This window comes from Mauremys mutica, chromosome 15 (assembly GCF_020497125.1).
Source record: "Mauremys mutica isolate MM-2020 ecotype Southern chromosome 15, ASM2049712v1, whole genome shotgun sequence".
Taxonomy (NCBI): Eukaryota; Metazoa; Chordata; order Testudines; family Geoemydidae; genus Mauremys; species Mauremys mutica.
Window position 1 is genome coordinate 32,990,709 of NC_059086.1, and position 17,805 is coordinate 33,008,513.

The following is a 17,805-nucleotide window of genomic DNA, read 5'->3' on the forward strand; positions in this document are numbered from 1 at the left end:
TCTCACCGGCAACCGTCAGCTTCTCTTTCTGCGCCGTGGACAGCGTCGGAGAGGTAAGGGCCGGGGGCAGGAATGAGAGACACTCCTTGCTGCACGGTTAGCTAGAGACGCAGGGGAGCTGGGTGGTTAGAGTGACAGGGGCTTGGGAGCCAGGACTCCTGGGTTCTCTCCCTGGCTCGGGGAGGGGAGTCGGGTGGTTAGAGCGACGTCTGCCGCTGCCCTAGTCCGGTGCCATTTTTTCCTTGGGGATGTAGTTACACACGCAGACAGACACTCAGATTTGTCCCAGACTTTGTTTTGGTTTGTCTTTATTCTGAAAATACCTTGGCAAGTGGATGGGGGAGGAGGGGTTGGTGAGATTTCACGACTGTGCCAGAGTTTGCTGGGACTCTTCCCAAGCCCTCCCTCCCTGCACAGTCAGTGACCGGCTGGGATGGGGGATCCCCTGCCCTCTGCAGGAGCTGATGGATGGTATGTTCCATGGGGGGACCCTGCCTGGCTCTGGGGTCAAGCTCAGCCCCTCCCTGCTCTCAGGCCCAGAGCAGGACCTTCCCTGCCGCCTGCTCTGCTTTAGGCTTAAAAGCCCCCCTGCCCCCGTCATACCCCCATTGGCTGCTGGGAAAATCCCCCTGTGGGGTGGGCAGGGCCCAGCAAAAGGAGTTGATGCAGCCACACCACCTGCTGCAGGCTGGCTGGTAAGGGGGAGAGAGAAGGACCCCAGCGCCATGTGGGGACCAATCCAAGGCCTGGAGAGCCTGGGCTGCTATTCCCAGGGCTGCCTATGCCTCAGTTTCCCCTGTCAGATGATGGCCCTGTGGACAGCACAGGGAGCTGGCCTGGTGCATTTGCCCTGTGCAGGGAGACAAGCCACAATCCTCTACCATCCAGGTGCGGGCCATGAAGGATTCCAGGGTGGGCTGGGTGGGGTTCAGCAGAGGGGCAGACACACCTTGCGGCAGGTGCTGTTCACCTCTGGGGCTAAAGGGTTGGGCCTCCCCAGCAGCCATGGTACAGTGAGCACTCGGGGGGGGGGGGGAAGAGAGCTGTTGGGGGGGCATAAGAAATCAGAGGCAGAAGTGGAAATTGGAACCCAGGTGTCCTGACATCTCCCCCTGCCGAAGAGCCAGCAAGCAAACCCAGGAGTCCCTACACCCAACTCCACTCCCTGACACGGGGCTAGGCCCCCCCCCTTCCCCCACTGAACCCATTGGCCCCTGGTCCCTGTGCCAGGGATAGAACCCAGTTGTCCTGACTCCCAGCACCCCTCTGCAGCTGGAACCCAGGAGTCCGGGCCTGAGTTTTCCCTTCTGTGCTTGCTCCTATCCAAGCTTTCCCCCGTCCCGTGAGTAAATGAGTGAAGACAGACAACTGCCTTTTATTGGCAGCCAGGCTCCTGCCTTGTGGGGCGGTCAGGTAACCCTGATACCCGCTGCCGCTAATAACACCAGGCGCTAAGAGACGAGTGACCAGCTTGGGGCCCCAGCGGAGCAGCCAGCACCCTCCTATGAGAGCAAGGAGGGTTCTCGCTCTCTGAGTGCCACCCCCATGCCAAACTTCATGGCTGAGGGGGCGGCAGAGAGGACAGCACAGGGTGTCTCTCTCCCCTAAGTCAGCCGAGGGATCCCACACGCTGGCTGCCTTGCTGTGATGCCAGTGTCCCTGTTCCACCTGCCGTGTGACCCCTGGTGCAGGAATCTCTGTGCCCAGGGCCTGCTGCTTCGGCCACCACTTTAGGGGGCACGGGCAGGGCTCAGCGCTGCTCCCTCTCGTCCCAGCTGCGGGGCCTGCGCGCCAGCTGCGGGTTGAACTGGGAGTTGTAGCGGCGTTTCCTGTCATCCAGCTCCTCCTCCTCTTTGCGTTGGGGTTCCCCTTGCTGCCCGGCCAGCAGGGCTTCAGCCCGGGCTCGCTCGGCCTGCTCCCGCTGCAGCCGCTCCCGCCGCAGCTGCTCCAGGGAGACGGGGGTAGAGCTGCAAGGACAAGCAGAAGGGAATGGTCCAGTTCTTACAGCCCTAGGCCAGCTGGTGTCTAGATGTGCATCCCATCAGGACTACAACTCCCAGTATGCAATCTCCCTCCTAGGGGGTGTGATGCATGCTGGGATAGGTATGCCAGGCCACTGCCCAGGAACAAGTGGGTTGAGTACATGCTGAGACATGTAGTTTCAGTCTCTCTCTCTCTCTCTCACACACACAAGAGAGGACTGGGAATTGTAGTCCTGTGGCCTGGGACACTGCATGCTGGGATTTGTAGTCCCTGTAGCAAGGAAACAGACTGGGGCATTGCATGCTGGGATTTGTAGTCCCTGTGCCTAGGAAGTGAGCTGGAGCATTGCATGCTGGGACTTGTACTCCCTGAGCCTTGCCGTGTGCTGCTGCTCTAATCCTGCCCCACATCCAACTCACCACCCCATTGCCTTCTTCTCCCCTACTGGCTTCTCTTTCTCCTTCTTGCGCTTCTTCCCCTCCCCTTTCTTCTTGCGCAGGTGCCTCTCCATCTCCCGCAGCGGGTCCAGTCTGCCCTTCAGCTGCTCCTGGGTGGTCACATCTGCCTCCCGGCTGCGGTCGGGGACTTCCTGGTACCACGGCCGGCTGGTCTGGGCCTCGGCCGCACTCTGCCCCAGATAGGTCAGCAGCCCGATAGCCTTCTCCTGCCGCTCCTGGTTGGGGCAAAGCAGGGAGGGGAGCGTGCTGAACTGAATCACCTTGAAGAAGGGGGAGCCCCATCTGCTAAGGGAGAGGGTGGGACTGATCGTGTCCCCACTGATGTGGAAGGAGACACGGGCGGAGGTTTTCGCCTTATGGGTGGAGGAGCCAGGAGGGCAACTCGCAGCATGGGATGGAGAGACTAAGAGGGGAACCAGCGTGCAGGGCAGGTGAGCTGTTAACCCTCCCCTCCCCCCGGTGGTGTAAGAGCACCTGTGTGTGTTGAGGAGGAACCCCAATTCTGTACACACCCTCCCATCAGTGCCCCAGCATAGGGGCAACCTAATCCCAGCAAGCCAGGGTGGGGCTCACTACGCCCAAGGGATGCATGTGCCCCCACAAACTCAAAGGAGTGTGTGCGCCCCCCCCCCCCCCCATTACCTTTTCCCTGCGCTTCTCCTCCTCGTACTCCTTGTTCCCGGCCTTGGAGCCCTTGCCCTCCTCCAGGTCCCGGAAGAGGTCGACGTGGCGTGATTCATCGCCACTGGGGGCCAGTGCTGAGCCGCCATCGGGTCCTGGCAGGGCAGACACCCGTGCCTTCTTCCTCAGGAACTCGGTCCGTGCCTGCAGGGGGAGATGGGGGGGCTGGTTCTGGGGCTGGCTCTGCTGCAGGTGTCAGGGGACAGGGCAGCCTGTGGGCTCTGTGCTGGGGGCCAGGCAGACAATGGGGTGTGGCAAGGGCAGCATGGCACCAGGCTGAGGCCTAACAAAATCATTTCACCTGGGGCGAGGGCAGATCGTGCAGGGTCTGGTGGTGATACTGGTGCAGTATGTGCCATGACAGCCACCCCACTGGGGCAGGTGGGGTTAGAGAACTACCCCCTTTGGAAATGGTTCAGCCCAACTCCCCTTTCCTCCCTTTGGAAATGGTTCAGCTCACCTCCCCTTGTCCCCCCCCTTTGGAAATGGTTCAGCCCAGCTCCTTCGCCTCCCCCCTTTGGAAATGGTTCAGCCCAACTCACCTTTCCTCCCTTTGGCAATGGTTCAGCTCAGCTTCCTTCTGCTCTGCTACTCCCCGGTTGTGGTTCAGCCCAACTCCCATTTCCTTTTCTTCCCCTCCCCCCATCTGAAAATAGTAAATCCCAGCGCGCTCCTCCCACCCCCATTTATAAATGGTTCAGCCCAGCTCCCTTTTCGTCTTCCCCCAATTTGTTAATGGTTCAATCCATGACCCCGTCACAGGTAGGACGCGGTCCCACTGTTACGCATGCGCACTCGCTACACCCTATTTGCCGACTGCGCATGCGCGGTGACTCGCCTCCTGTTCGGCCAGCAGGGCCCGGGCCTCCCGCTGTCGCTGCTCGTCCTGCGCCTGTGCCTCGTCCCGCCGCACGCGGGCCACATTGTCCTTGTTCCGCACGTGCCACGACTTCTTCGGTAAGATGTTCATGGTCCCGCCTCAGGTCCGCTCTGCCAGCGACACTTCTGCTTCCGGGTCAGCGTGCTACCGGTGTGCTGATTGGCACGCCCTGGTTGCTCTCTGATTGGCGGACCCTAGTCCCGCCCTCGTTCCTGATTGGATTAGTCTAGACCCACCTTCCGCATTTTGCTCTTTTTTGACTGGATAACACCGTGGCCTCCCTCGCGCCTTGATTGGCCAATTGGAGCCTCAACACCCGTCCCACTTTATCTGATTGGTTCCCATCCAACCGCCCGCCCTAGCTCCCTCGTCTCTCATTGGTGCACTGTAGTCACGCCCCCCAAAAGCACTGATTGATCCAAGCTGTTCTCACACCCCCACTGCTCCTGTAGCCGATTGGCTGGGACAAGGCCCCGCCCCTTATTCACACCTCCTCTCCCCCCACCCTGGGGCTGGGACCGCCCAGCAGGGAGAGTCCCAGTATCCCCCCCCCCCCCCAGCAGCATCGTCGCTGCCCCGAGCCGGCGGAACTCCCCGCCACAGGACGTGGCGCTGCGCTCAGGGAGCTCGGTCCCTCCCCCCTCGGGCTCCTCCCTGGGGAGCACCCCACCCCCAGCCCCACCCCCCACCCCAGCTTGGGGCCCCCCCATACCTCCGACTATGGGCAGGGAAGCCCGGCCTGCGTCTCTCCCCAGCTGCCCTGCGCCCCCCCCCTCGCCGGAGACGGGATCCGGGGCTGGATGGACCATTGCTCTGCCCCCCGACGGCCGTTCTTGTGCACTCTGCACACACACAAGCACACGGCCTCCCATGCAGCCGGGGCGGAGGGAACGGAGCAGACACTGAGATAGTGGAGGTGGCTGGGGGGCAGGACAGACAAACCCACTGCTGCTTGCCTCCAGCCCTGCACACCAGCTGGCCCCACACCCTCCGCCACCCCCTGGATTACTTACACATGAGCCTGGCAGAATTCAATTTTTATTTTATAATTTCAAACCAAAACTTGTGCTTTCATTTTAAGGTTTTTGGGGTTTTTTTTTCCAGATTTAAAATGTTCCCAATTGCAGAAAAATCACAGGAGGTTCAGAGAATGCGGGGAGGGGCGGGAGAGTCAGACAATGATTTATCAACAGCAGGTGTTAGAGACTCAAAAAGTCACAGCTTTAAAAGCCATTAAATTGTCAACATCACATCTCAAAATACACCGAGGAAAGCGCCTGAAATCAAACGCTGTTACGTTTTCCGAGCAGGGTTTCCCCTGACTTGGCCGAGCTGTAAATGGCGATTATTGTTGATGGCAATCTCGCTTTGCGGGTTCGTGTGTGAAATCAGAGCCCTGGGCAGGGAGCTGGCCAGCCTGGAAACCACCCCCGCCCCCCCCCCCCAGGGAGGGAGAGAGACACGTGGGTCTCCGCCCACGAGGGGTGACAGCCGGGGCCTGGTAGATGGGAAATACAAATGCAGCTCCCCTGGAGTGCGACAATGGAGTTCTGCTGCCAGCCAGTAACGAGGGGTTCACCCGCTGTGTACTCTGTTCGGAGGCCATGGGGTTAGCCTGGGGCAGGACGGAGAGTGTGAGAATTGGGTCCTGAAGGCCAGCAGCCCGGCCCATTCCAGACACAAGCCAGTCCACCTTCTCCTCCTGCAAAGTCCCCTGGGATGTCAGTTACACGCAGGGTTTTGCTTCACTTCCTGTCCTAAACTGAACAGCGTCGCTGGGTGGCAGTAAAGAGTGGAGTCCCTGTGTAACCAAACCCCACACCCACTCCAGAGGGGCCATGTCTCAGCCAGGCGAGAGGTCTCTGTATAAACAGCCCCTGCGCCCCATCCCGGAGAGGCGAGGGCTCCCCATATACCCAGCCCCCACACCCCACTCCAGAGGGGCCGCAGCTCAGCGCCGGGCGAGTGATCCTTACACACAGTCCATGAATGCGCTCTGGGTTCTTTGGAGGTTATTGTACTTTTCGTCCAGCAGGGGGCGGGTTTGGCACACAGGCGAATGGCAGGGGAAGGCCGGGCCGACAAGGCAGGGTCGAATCATCCTCAAATCAACGAGATCGGGAGTTTTCTTGCAGCTCTCTTCTTAGCTGAGCTCTGTGATCTGAGTCACTAAGAAGACCTTATCCCGCCCCTCCTGTGGGAAAAGGAACGGTTAAAAAAGAGGTGGGAAACCCTGGAGGCTAAGTACAGCCGTCTGGGGCCAGCCCAGGGGCCCATCTACCCCGGTATCCCGGCTCTGCCTCCACCCCCGGCCCACCTACTTCAGAGGAGGGACACACGGCAGCCTCTAGTGGCCACATCGGGGAGGACGCTGTTCCTCATTTCTCCCTGTCACTATCCCACCCTGCCGAGCCCGGGATCATCTTGTAGCAGGGAGTCCCACCGGCTAACGGTGATCCCAGATGGGAGCCGGCGCCCCCCAGCGGCAAAAATCCCCTTGGCCCCAGGACATCACTCACCAGCCGCAGCTGCCCTTTGAGTTCCTTCACCAGGCGGCTGTAGGAATGAGCCAGGGCCATCAGGTAGAACATGAGGATGCTGCGGTTGGGGGATGGGAAGAGAAAAGCGGGGGGGTTAGACAGTGAGTGAGAGATGGGGTCAGGGGCAGCGAGGCAGGGATGTGGCTGTGGGGGATGGGGGGAGAATATCCACAGAACCAGCACAGATATTGTGTGTGTCTGTCTGTCCGTGCTGGTGGGGACAAGCCCATCTCTGTACGTCCGTCGAGCCTCCTGCCCCCCGCCTCCACTCTCTGTGTGTCTCCATGTCCCGGCTGCCTGGCATCAGACACCCCTCCATGTGTCCTATCCCCCGTAGCGCGCCCCAACCCAGGGGGATTCCCCGGTGGCCCCTCACCACAGCAGCAGGAAGAGCGGCACAGCAAAGGCCAATGAGCCCACAAACTGCAGGAACTCCCTGGCCACGTGGGGCAGGGTATCGATGGCCGCCGAGAGGGTGCTCCACATGGTCGGCTCACCCCGGAACGGGCCACAGGCCTGGGAGGGCTGGAGGCTGCAGAGGGAAGAGAGAGTGAGTCGGGGGGGAGGGGAACCGAGTCCAAGGCAGGGGAGCAGAGACAGCACCGGGGAGGGGGGAGGATCAGGGGGGTTGACATGCTGAGGAGGAGGGGAAGGTCAGGGGGCCCTGGGGGGCTGGGTGAGGTGGGGCTGCAGACCCCAAGGAGCTGGGGAGCTGGGTGAGGGGTGGGGGACCCAAGGGGACTGGGAGAGGGGGCAAGGGACCCCAGGGGAGCTGTGTGAGGGGGGTGGGCCAGCTGGGCAAGGGGTGGGGGACCCCAGAGGACTGGATGAAGGGGGCAGGGGCACCCCAGGAGCTGGGGGGGCTGGGCAAGGGGTGGGGGAACCCCAGGGGACTGGGTGAAGGGGGCAGGGGCACCCCAGGAGCTGGGGGGGCTGTGTGAGGGGGTGGGGCACCCGGGGAGCTGGGGAGCTGGGTGAGGGGTGGGGAACCCCAGGGGATTGGGTGAAGGGGGCAGGGGACCCCAGGAGCTGGGGGGCTGGGTGAGGGGTGGGGGACCCCAGGGGACTGGGTGAAGGGGGCAGGGGACCCCAGGAGCTGGGGGGGCTGTGTGAGGGCGTGGGGCACCCTGGGAGCTGGGGGGGCTGGGCGAGGGGGTGGGGCACCCCAGGGGACTGGGTGAAGGGGGCAGGGGACCCTGGGAGCTCGGGGGGCTGGGTGAGGGGGTGGGGCACCCTGGGAGCTGGGGAGCTGGGTGAGGGGTGGGGAACCCCAGGGGTCTGGGTGAAGGGGGCAGGGGACCCCAGGAGCTGGGGGGGCTGGGCGAGGGGGTGGGGCACCCCAGGGGACTGGGTGAAGGGGGCAGGGGACCCCAGGAGCTGGGGGGATTGGGGGCAGGGGGCAGGGGCACCCCAGGCGCTGGGGGGGCTGGGTGAGGGGTGGGGAACCCCAGGGGACTGGGTGAAGGGGGCAGGGGACCCCAGGAGCTGGGGGAGCTGGGTGAGGGGTGGGGAACCCCAGGGGACTGGGTGAAGGGGGCAGGGGACCCCAGGAGCTGGGGGGATTGGGGGCAGGGGGCAGGGGCACCCCAGGCGCTGGGGGGGCTGGGTGAGGGGTGGGGAACCCCAGGGGACAGGGTGAAGGGGGCAGGGGACCCCAGGAGCTGGGGGAGCTGGGTGAGGGGGTGGGGCACCCTGGGAGCTGGGGGGGCTGGGCGAGGGGGTGGGGAACCCCAGGGGACTGGGTGAAGGGGGCAGGGGACCCTGGGAGCTGGGGGGGGCTGTGTGAGGGGGTGGGGCACCCCGGGAGCTGGGGGGGCTGGGCGAGGGGTGCGGGGGGGTCACTCACACAAAGACGCTGTACAGCAGGGGCACCCAGGCGATGGCCAGGCCCAGCAGCAGAACCAGCAGGAAGAAGAAGCTGGAGCTGGAGGCGCGGAAGGTGCGGTCGGCCGGGCGGCAGTTCGAGAACAGGGTGAGCTGGGGGGTGACGAGACACATGTGGAGCTGAAGGCGCTGAGCCACCAGACAGCCCCCCCCCCACCCGAGAGAGAACCCAGGCGTCCGAGCTCCCAGTCCCCCACCCCCACCACTAGGCCTCCCTGAGGTGGGGAGAGGACCCAGGCGTCCGGGCTCTCACCTTCTTGAGGTAGAAAAGCAGGACGAACTTGGCGGTGTTGAGCAGGGGCAGCAGGGGGGAGAAGGCGGCGCCGACCCAGCACACGGTCTGGCCGTACACCAGGTCCAGCACGTTGGGGGGCACCAGGAACTCCTGCTGCCCCCACAGCCGGGCCAGGAGGGCAGGGCCGTGGGTCACCAGCAGCCTGGGGGGAGCAAGAGGGGGTGGGGGCTGGGGAGACTGCTCTGAGCCGGCCCCCCCACCTACGGCTCCCCCCACTCTGAGCCCTGCCCCCCAGCTCCCCACTCCCCTCCGGCCTGAGCCCCAAAGCCCAGAGCCGACCCACTCGCTCCAGGGCCCCTTATGTGGCCACTGATTCCCACCCACCCCTGGAACAGCCCCCCACCCCCAGTGCGGATCCCACCTCCCCCCCAGCCCATTGACCCCCCCACCCCAACCCCCAGTGCGGATCCCACCTCCCCCCCAGCCCATTGACCCCCCCACACCCCAACCCGCAGTGCGGATCCCACCTCCCCCCCAGCCCACTGACCCCCCCACCCCAACCCCCAGTGCGGATCCCACCTCCCCCCCAACCCACTGACCCCCCCACCCCAACCCCCAGTGCAGATCCCACCTCCCCCCCAGCCCATTGACCCCCCCCCACCCCCAGTGCGGATCCCACCTCCCCCCCAGCCCATTGACCCCCCCCCCCCCCAACCCCCAGTGCGGATCCCACCTCCCCCCCAGCCCATTGACCCCCCCCACCCCACCCCCAGTGCGGATCCCACCTCCCCCCCAGCCCACTGACCCCCCCCACCCCAACCCCCAGTGCGGATCCCACCTCCCCCCCAGCCAATTGACCCCCCCCACCCCACCCCCAGTGCGGATCCCACCTCCCCCCCAGCCCACTGACCCCCCCACCCCAACCCCCAGTGCGGATCCCACCTCCCCCCCAGCCCATTGACCCCCCCACCCCTACCCCCAGTGCGGATCCCACCTCCCCCCCAGCCCACTGACCCCCCCCACCCCAACCCCCAGTGCGGATCCCACCCCCCCCCCAACCCATTGACCCCCCCCCCCCCACCCCCAGTGCGGATCCCACCTCCCCCCCAGCCTTGACCCCCCCCCACCCCAACCCCCAGTGCGGATCCCACCTCCCCCCCAGCCCATTGACCCCCCCCACCCCACCCCAGTGCGGATCCCACCTCCCCCCCAGCCCCCTGACCCCCCCCACCCCAACCCCCAGTGAGGATCCCACCTCCCCCCCAGCGCTTTGACCCCCACCCCCACCCCCAGTGCGGATCCCACCTCCCCCCCAGCCCACTGACCCCCCCCACCCCAACCCCCAGTGCGGATCCCACCTCCCCCACAACCCACTGACCTCCCCACCCCACCCCCAGTGCGGATCCCACCTCTCCCCCAGCCCATTGACCCCCCCACCCCACCCCCAGTGAGGATCCCACCTCCCCCCCAGCCCACTGTCCCCACCGAACCCCACCCCCTTTGCGGATCGCTCCTCCCCCCCAGCCCATTGACCCCCCCCCACCCCAACCCCAACCCCCAGTGCGGATCCCACCTCCCCCCCAACCCACTGACCCCCCCACCCCAACCCCCAGTGCGGATTCCACCTCCCCCCCAGCCCAGTGACCCCCCCCACCCCAACCCCAACCCCCAGTCCGGATCCCACCTCCCCCCCAGCCCACTGACCCACCCCCAGTGCGGATCCCACCTCCCCCCCAGCCCACTGACCCACCCGCAGTGCGGATCCCACCTCCCCCCCAGCCCATTGACCTCCCCACCCCAACCCCAACCCCCAGTGCGGATCCCACCTCCCCCCCAGCCCATTGACCCCCCCACCCCACCCCCCCGTGCGGATCCCACCTCCCCCCCAGCCCATTGACCCCCCCCACCCCAACCCCCAGTGCGGATCCCACCTCCCCCCCAGCCCATTGACCCCCCCCCACCCCAACCCCCAGTGCGGATCCCACCTCCCCCCCAGCCCACTGACCCCCCCACCCCAACCCCCAGTGCGGATCCCACCTCCCCCCCAACCCTCTGACCCCCTCCACCCCACTCCCAGTGCGGATCCCACCTCCCCCCCAGCCCACTGACCCCCAGTGCGGATCCCACCTCCCCCCCGCCCCCGTCTCTCACTTCCTGGGGAACTCCACCAGCAGCAGCACCAGCAGCACTACGAGCAGGTCGAACACCAGCAGCTTGTACATCTCCCGCCCCACGCTCGTCTCCCAGCACTGAGGGGGTGGAGGGGACGTGTCAGTGCCCTGCACGGCCACAGGACCCAGGCGTCCGGGCTCCCAGCTCCCCCACCGCGAACCGCCAGACCCCACTGCCCTCCCCGAGCCGGGAGAGAACCCAGGCGTCCGGGCTCCCATGCCACCTGCCCCGTGCTCTGACCGCCAGACTCCACTGTCCTCGCCCGAGCTGGGAGAGAACCCAGGCATCCGGGGTCCCAGCTCCCCCACCGTACTCCAGCCGCCAGACCTCACTGCCCTCACCGAGCCAGGAGAGAACCCAGGCATCCGGGCTCCCACACCACCTGCCCCGTGCTCTGACCGCCAGACCCCACTGCGCTCCCTGAGCCGGGAGAGAACCCAGGCATCCGGGCTCCCACACCACCTGCCCCGTGCTCTGACCGCCAGACCCCACTGCGCTCCCCGAGCTGAGAGAGAACCCAGGCATCCAGGCTCCCAGCTCCCACACCGCACCAACCGCCTGACCCCACTGAGCTCCCTGAGCCGGGAGAGAACTCAGGCGTCCTGGGCTGACCGGGTGCTGCTTGTGGTCGTAGCGGCAGGTCCTGCAGGAATCGGCGTCGGGGTCCCCGTTGCAGGTGATCTGGCTCCAGAGGGAGAAGAGGAGAACAAGGAGGCTGGAGAGACGCAGGAACACGGTCCTGCCACAGAGAGAGAGGGGCTGGTTAGACGGGGACCCTTCACCCGGCACGGCCCTCGGGGTTCGGGGCTGGGTACAGGGGGACCCCTCGCCCGGCGCTGCCCTCGGGGGTGGGGTGGGGGCTGGGTACACGGGGACCCCTCACCCTGGCTGCCCCTCGGGGGTGGGGGCTGGTTAGATAGAGACCCCCTCGCCCGGTGCTGCCCCTTGGGGGTGGGGGCTGGGTATATGGGGACTCCTCACCCTGGCTGCTCCTCGGGGGTGGGGGCTGGGTACACGGGGACCCCTCGCCCGGTGCTGCCCCTCGGGAGTGGGGGCTGGTTAGACGGGGCCCCCTCACCTGGCTGCCCCTCGGGGGGGGGCTGGTTGGACGGGGCCCCCTGCCTGGCTGCCTCTCAGGGGGGGGGCTGGTTGGACGGGGCCCCCTGCCTGGCTGCCCCCGGTACCTGAGCAGGGTGAGCCGGATCTCCAGGCTGAGCGGGTACCGCTCCAGGCGCACGAGGAGCCCGAAGACCAGCGGCACCAGCTGGTTGGCGGCCGTGATGACGATGGAGGGCAGATAGGCCACGAGCAGCCCCACGACCAGTCCCTGCTGCCCCAGGCCGCTGTTCTGCTGTGGGGGGAGTCACCAGGGGTCAGAGCAGAATCCCCTCCCCCCAATTCCCCTATGGGGAGCCGAGTGGCTGAAGGGCTGTGGCTGAGTTAACGCCACTGCCCCCCGTGGAGGGGGACACAGCTCAGCGCTGGAGTGAGGGGCGCAGGGGGGGGGCTGCGGGTCGGGGGTGCGGGGCGCCGGCCGCGCGGGGGGCTGCGGGTCGGGGTGAGGGGCGCCGGCCGAGCGGGGGGCTGCGGGGAGGGGGCGCAGGCGGAGCGGGAAGCTGCTGGTCGGGGGTGAGGGGCGCCGGCCAAGCGGGGGGGGAGGCTGCGGGTCGGGGGCAAGGGGCGCCGGCCGAGGGGGGGGCTGCGGGTCGGGGGTGAGGGGCGCCGGCCGAGCAGGGGGCTGCGGGTGGTGGGCGAGGGGCGCCGGCCGCGGGGGGCGGGGCTGTGGGTCGGGAGTGAGGGGCGCCGGCGGTGGGGGGCTGCGGGTCAGGGGCGAGGGGCGCCGGCCGAGGGGGGAGGGGCTGTGGGTCGGGAGTGAGGGGCGCCGGCGGAGGGGGGCTGTGGGTCAGGGGCGAGGGGCGCCGGCCGAGCGGGGAGGGGCTGCGGGTCGGGCGCGAGGGGCACCGGCGGAGGGGGGAGGGGCTGTGGGTCGGGAGTGAGGGGCACCGGCCGAGCGGGGCGCTGCGGGTCGGGGGTGAGGGGCGCCGGACGAGCGGGGAGGGGCTGCAGGTCGGGGACGAGGGGCGCCGGCCGAGGGGGGGGCTGCGGGTCGGGGGCGAGGGGCGCCGGCCGAGGGGGGAGGGGCTGTGGGTCGGGAGTGAGGGGCGCCGGCCGAGGGGGGCTGCGGGTCGCGGGTGAGGGGCGCCGGCCGAGCGGGGAGGGGCTGCAGGTCGGGGGCGAGGGGCGCCGGCCGAGCTCGGGGCTGCGCGTCGGGGAAGAGGGGCCACGGCCGAGGGGGGGGGGGCGGGTCGGGGGCGAGGGGTGCCGGCCGAGGGGGGGGCTGCGGGTCGGGGGTGAGGGGCACCGGCCGAGCGGGGAGGGGCTGCGGGGAGGGAGTGAGGGGCGCCAGCCGAGGGTGGGGCTGCGGGTCGGGAGCGAGAGGCGCCGGCCGAGGGGGGGGCTGCGGGTCGGGAGCGAGAGGCGCCGGCCGAGCGGGGAGGGGCTGCGGGTCGGAGCGAGGGCCGCAGGTACCTGGTCCCGCTGCGAGTACTCGGTGGCCAGGTAGACGCAGTAGAAAGCCACCCCCAGCAGCGCCAGCACCAGCAGGTTGACGGCGCCGCGCAGGCCGTACAGGCCGAGTCGCTGGCCCGGGCTGCGCTGGGCCATGAGCCGCCGCAAAGTCTGTTCCTCCAGGTCCATCTGGGAGAGACGCACGTCAGTGCAGCCCCCTCCCCAGACACACACACACAGCCGCCCCCCCCGCCCCCTTCCCAGCCCCACCCTTCCCCCGCTGCCAGCCCCATCCCTGCCCCCCTCCACTCCCAGCCATGCCTCTCACTCCACACACCTGCCCCACTTCCTGCCCCAGCCCCACCCTTTCCCCCCAATCCAGTCCCCCAGCCCCCACACCAGCTCCCCCCCCCCCCGCACACCAGCCCTGCGCCCCCTGCTGGCCTGACCCGCAGCTCGTAGCGGAGGCTGTTGTGTTTCATGTGCACCGCGGTGCCCGGCCCCAGGCAGAAATCCCAGCCGGCGAAGACCTTGTTGCTGTAGGTGTTGAGCGCCCCGTTCTCGCTGACCAGGCTGCGCTTCAGGAGATGGACGGCCCTGGGGGGAGAGCGCAGGGTGACGCTGGCCCCCAGGAGATGGCCAAAGGCAGCCAGCTCGGGGGTGGGGCACAGGAGCTGGGTATCTGGGGACCCCTGGCCCCTCTGGGGCAGGGCAGGATGGGGGCTGGGTATATGGGGACCCCTCGCCCAGCGCTGGGATGCGGCCCCTCTGGGGCAGGGCGGGGGCTGAGTATCCGGGGACCTCTGGCCCCTCTGGGGCAGGGTGGGGTGGGGGGCTGAGTATCCGGGGACCCCAGCCCCTCTGGGGCACGGCGAGGTGGGGCAGGGTCTGGGTATCCAGGGACCCCTGGCCCCTCTGGGGCAGGGCGGGGTTGGGGCTTGGTATCCGGGGACCCCTGGCCCCTCTGGGGCATGGCGGGGTGGGGACTGGGTATCCAGGGATCCCTGGGGCAGGGCGGGGGGGGGGGGGCTGGGTATCCGGGACCCCTGGCCCCCTGGGGCAGGGCGGGGCGGGCGCTGGGTATCCAGGCCCCCCTGACCCCCTGGGGCAGGGCGGGGCAGGCGCTGGGTATCCGGGGACCCCTGGCCCCCTGGGGCAGGGCAAGGTGGGGGCTGGGTATCCGGGGACTCCTGGGGCGGGGCGAGGCAGGGGCTGGGTATCCGGGGACCCCTGGCCCCCTGGGGCAGGGCGGGGCAGGCGCTGGGTATCCGGGGACCCCTGGCCCCCTGGGGCAGGGCAGGGTGGGGGCTGGGTAGCCGGGGACTCCTGGGGCGGGGCGAGGCGGGGGCTGGGTATCCGGGGACCCCTGGCCCCCTGGGGCAGGGCGGGGCAGGCGCTGGGTATCCGGGGACCCCTGGGGCGGGGCGGGGGCTGGGTATCCGGGGCCCCCTGGCCCCCTGGGGCAGGGCGGGGCGGGGGCTGGCCCCGTGGGGGTACCTGGGAAGTGACTCACCGGCGGACGATCCAGAAGAGGCAGACGGAGAAGTAGCCCAAGACGCTCAGCAGATAGGCCAGGGGGATGTTATAGGAGAAGCCCACGAAATGCACGGCCGAGTTTTGGTAATAACCGTAGAACAGGTGGGTGAGCTCCATGAACCCCTGAGAGAGAGAGACAGCCTAAGTGGGGGGGGTGTCACCTCCAGGGGGTGCCGGCTCCCATCCGGCCCCAGGGCAGGGCCTGGGAATGAGACACTGATCTGAGGAATTGGGGCCGCCTCTGATTTGTGGGGGACACATGGAGGGGGGCTGGGGGCAGAGCTGAGGGCATGGGGCGGAGCTTAGGGCACAGGGGGCCGAGGGGTGTGGGGGGCTGGGGGTGGGAGCTAAGGGTGTGGGGGGATGGGGCGGAGCTGAGGGTGCGGGAGGCGGAGCTGGGGATGAGGGGAGGGCTGGGGGCGGAGCTGAGGCACAGGGGGGTCTGGGGGTGGGAGCTAAGGGTGTGGGGGGCTGTGGGCGGAGCTGAGGCACAGGGGGGTCTGGGGGTGGGAGCTAAGGGTGTGGGGGGCTGGGGGCGGAGCTGAGGGCACAGGGGGCTGTGGGTGGAGCTGAGGGCATGGGGCGGAGCTTAGGGCACAGGGGGCTGAAGGGTGAGGAGGGCTGGGGGTGGGAGCTAAGGGTGTGGGGGGCTGGGGGCGGAGCTGAGGCACAGGGAGGGCTGGGGGGTGACAGGCCGGGCTCTCACCGTCCCGGAGAGCAGGTCCATGAAGTAGGTAAAGTAGCTGACCAGGCCCCGCTTGGTGGGGTCGTACTGCAGGCAGCTGCTGATCACTGCGGGGGAGGGGAGAAAAGGGATGAGACCCCCTCAAACCAAACCTCCATATACCCCCTGGGTCACCCCTAGCCCCCCTGGATATAGGACCCAGGCTGCCATTCTGGAGGCAATTCCCTTCTCCCCCTCCCCTTTGGTAGGGATGGGACCCAGGCGTCCAGGCTGCCGTTCTGGGGGCCTCCCCCCCTGCATTGGAGATGGGACCCAGGCATCCGGGCTGGCCATACCCGTGGAGTTCGGCCCCTTCTGGGTCTGGTTCAGCTGCAGCCCCTCGAAGGCAGCGTTGGGGGCCACCACGAACCCCACCGTGAGCAGGGCCCCCCCCAGGTTCAGCAGCACCAGGAAGCGCAGGAAGTTGAAATACGACTGGATCCCGGTTCCGAAGTGACCTGTGGGGGCAAAGGGCAGCATCACCCTGACAGCGAGTCCAACCCCGGGGCTCCCCAGCAGGGGCCGACCCCAGGCTTGGGGGGGTTGCTCTCAGCAGGGAGGGGGGACCCCGGGGCTCGGGGGGGTCACTCAGCAGGGAGGGGGGACCCCAGGGCTTAGATGAGGGGGTTGTTCTCAGCAGAAGGGGGACCCCAGGGCTCAGAGGGGGGGTTGCTCTCTGCAGAGGGGGGACCCCGGGGCTCAGGGGGGGGTCTCTCCTACCTTCGATGTGGTGTAGTGAGCCCCTCCACACCTGGGCATACAGCAGGGTGCCCCCCACCTGTCCCCACATGCGGCGCGTCCCCACCTGCCACTGCTCCCAGCGGCTCCGTTTCCAGGCTGCCTGCTGCTCCCGGAGCCTGGTGGGGAGAGGGACGAGGGGTGAGACCTCAGCCCCCCCCCAACCACTGCACCCCCACTCCCCTCCCAGAGCCAGGGAGAGAACCCAGGAGTCCTGGCTCCCAGCTCCCCCCCCCCCGCTCTAACCACTAGACCCCACTCCCCTCCCAGAGCCAGGGAGAGAACCCAGGAATCCTGGCTCCCAGCCACCCCCCCTGCTCTAATCACTAGACCCCACTCCCCGTCCCAGAGCCAGAAAGGAACCCAGGCGTCCTGGTCCCTGCAAGGGGCGAGGAGGGCGGTACCTGAGTCTCCGTTTCTCCGCCATGCAGAGCGGCAGCTGTTTCAGGGGAACCGATTCCTGCTCCCCGGCTTCTTCCCCGTCCCGCTCCTGGGGGGCCCCTGGGGGCTCCCCCTCCTCCAGCGCAGCCCCCCAGGCCCTGGCCACGCTGCCACGGAACCGGAGGGTCGCGTTGCTTGGCAGCTGGAGAAAGAGGGATGGGGGAGGCCGCTGCTGCCCCCCCTCGTCATCATCTGGGGAGGGAGCAAATGGGGTGAGTGGGGTGGAGAGATTCAGCCCCCTCCCTCCCCGCACTTACTGACCCAGGGATGGGGAGGGGACCCAGGAGTCCGGGCTACTGTCTGCGGCAGCCCTAGCTTCAGGAGATGGGACCCAGGAGTCCGAGTAACTGGTCGGGGGCTGCCTGCTGGGATGGGACCCAGGAGTCCGGGTTACTCGGGGCGGGGGAGGGGGCGCTGCTGGGGACGGGAGCCAGGAGTCTGGGTTACGGGAGGGGGCCTCGGTTACTGCGGGGGCCGGGGGACCAGGGTGACTCGGGCGCGGGGCTCCGCACCTGGCCCGGTGAGTCGGGAGGCGGGGCTCCTGGGGACAGGACCCAGGTTACTCCGGGGAGGGGGGGGCTGCCGGGGACGGGACCCAGGAGTCCGGGTTACCGGGGGGTGGGGGACCCAGGAGTCCGGGTTACTCCGGGGGGGGGCTGCTGGGGACAGGACCCAGGAGTCCGAGTTACTCCGGGGAGGGGGGGGAACCGCTAGGGACGGGACTCGGGGGGGGGGAGGGTCTCGGTCTCCGCACCTGGCCCATCCCGGCCCGTCTGCGCCCAGCGCGGCTCCATGGTCCGGGCGCTCCGGGAAGGAGGAAACGCGCCGGGTTAATCATTGGCCCCGCGGTGACCTGGCAACGGGGCGCGGCCCGGCGGCGGGGGGGGGGCTGGCCTCAGGAAACCCCCCCAAACACAGCCCCCCCCTCGCCCAGCCCCCTGGGGGGGCTCCTCGCAGGCGGATGGGGGCCCCCGGGGAATGGGGGGGTCAATGGGGGCCCTCGGGGGTGGGGGGGGGTCGAGACA

The 17,805-nt window shown here is 68.2% G+C and overlaps 2 protein-coding genes and 1 long non-coding RNA gene across 4 annotated transcripts; 1 reads left to right on the forward strand and 2 right to left on the reverse strand.

Moving 5' to 3' along the window:
* Nucleotides 1–77: 77 nt before the first annotated feature.
* LENG1 (leukocyte receptor cluster member 1) lies at nucleotides 78–4,170 on the reverse strand. Its single transcript, XM_044988563.1, has 4 exons — nucleotides 3,961–4,170; nucleotides 3,084–3,266; nucleotides 2,403–2,656; nucleotides 78–1,967 (listed from the first exon to the last, which is right to left on the reverse strand). The coding sequence occupies exons 1-4, from the start codon at nucleotides 4,090–4,092 to the stop codon at nucleotides 1,751–1,753; spliced, it is 786 nt and encodes a 261-aa protein (XP_044844498.1). The 5' UTR covers nucleotides 4,093–4,170; the 3' UTR covers nucleotides 78–1,750.
* Nucleotides 3,937–11,605, forward strand: LOC123350149. Its single transcript, XR_006573718.1, has 3 exons — nucleotides 3,937–4,079; nucleotides 8,406–8,514; nucleotides 11,468–11,605. It is a non-coding gene; the product is annotated as an uncharacterized LOC123350149 (long non-coding RNA).
* Nucleotides 5,028–17,583, reverse strand: TMC4 (transmembrane channel like 4). 2 transcript variants are annotated; one of them, XM_044988562.1, is made up of 16 exons: nucleotides 17,535–17,583; nucleotides 16,744–16,972; nucleotides 16,322–16,458; nucleotides 15,898–16,059; nucleotides 15,584–15,669; nucleotides 14,855–15,000; nucleotides 13,791–13,938; nucleotides 13,363–13,530; nucleotides 12,018–12,181; nucleotides 11,446–11,572; nucleotides 10,813–10,910; nucleotides 8,680–8,863; nucleotides 8,389–8,519; nucleotides 6,919–7,074; nucleotides 6,522–6,600; nucleotides 5,028–6,196 (listed from the first exon to the last, which is right to left on the reverse strand). In XM_044988562.1, exons 1-16 carry the CDS (start codon nucleotides 17,572–17,574, stop codon nucleotides 6,146–6,148), a joined length of 2,106 nt encoding a protein of 701 aa, XP_044844497.1. In that variant the 5' UTR covers nucleotides 17,575–17,583; the 3' UTR covers nucleotides 5,028–6,145. The 2 variants fall into 2 exon arrangements, with proteins under 2 accessions (XP_044844497.1, XP_044844496.1); XM_044988561.1 differs by having other exon boundaries at nucleotides 12,018–12,184.
* Nucleotides 17,584–17,805: the final 222 nt, after the last annotated feature.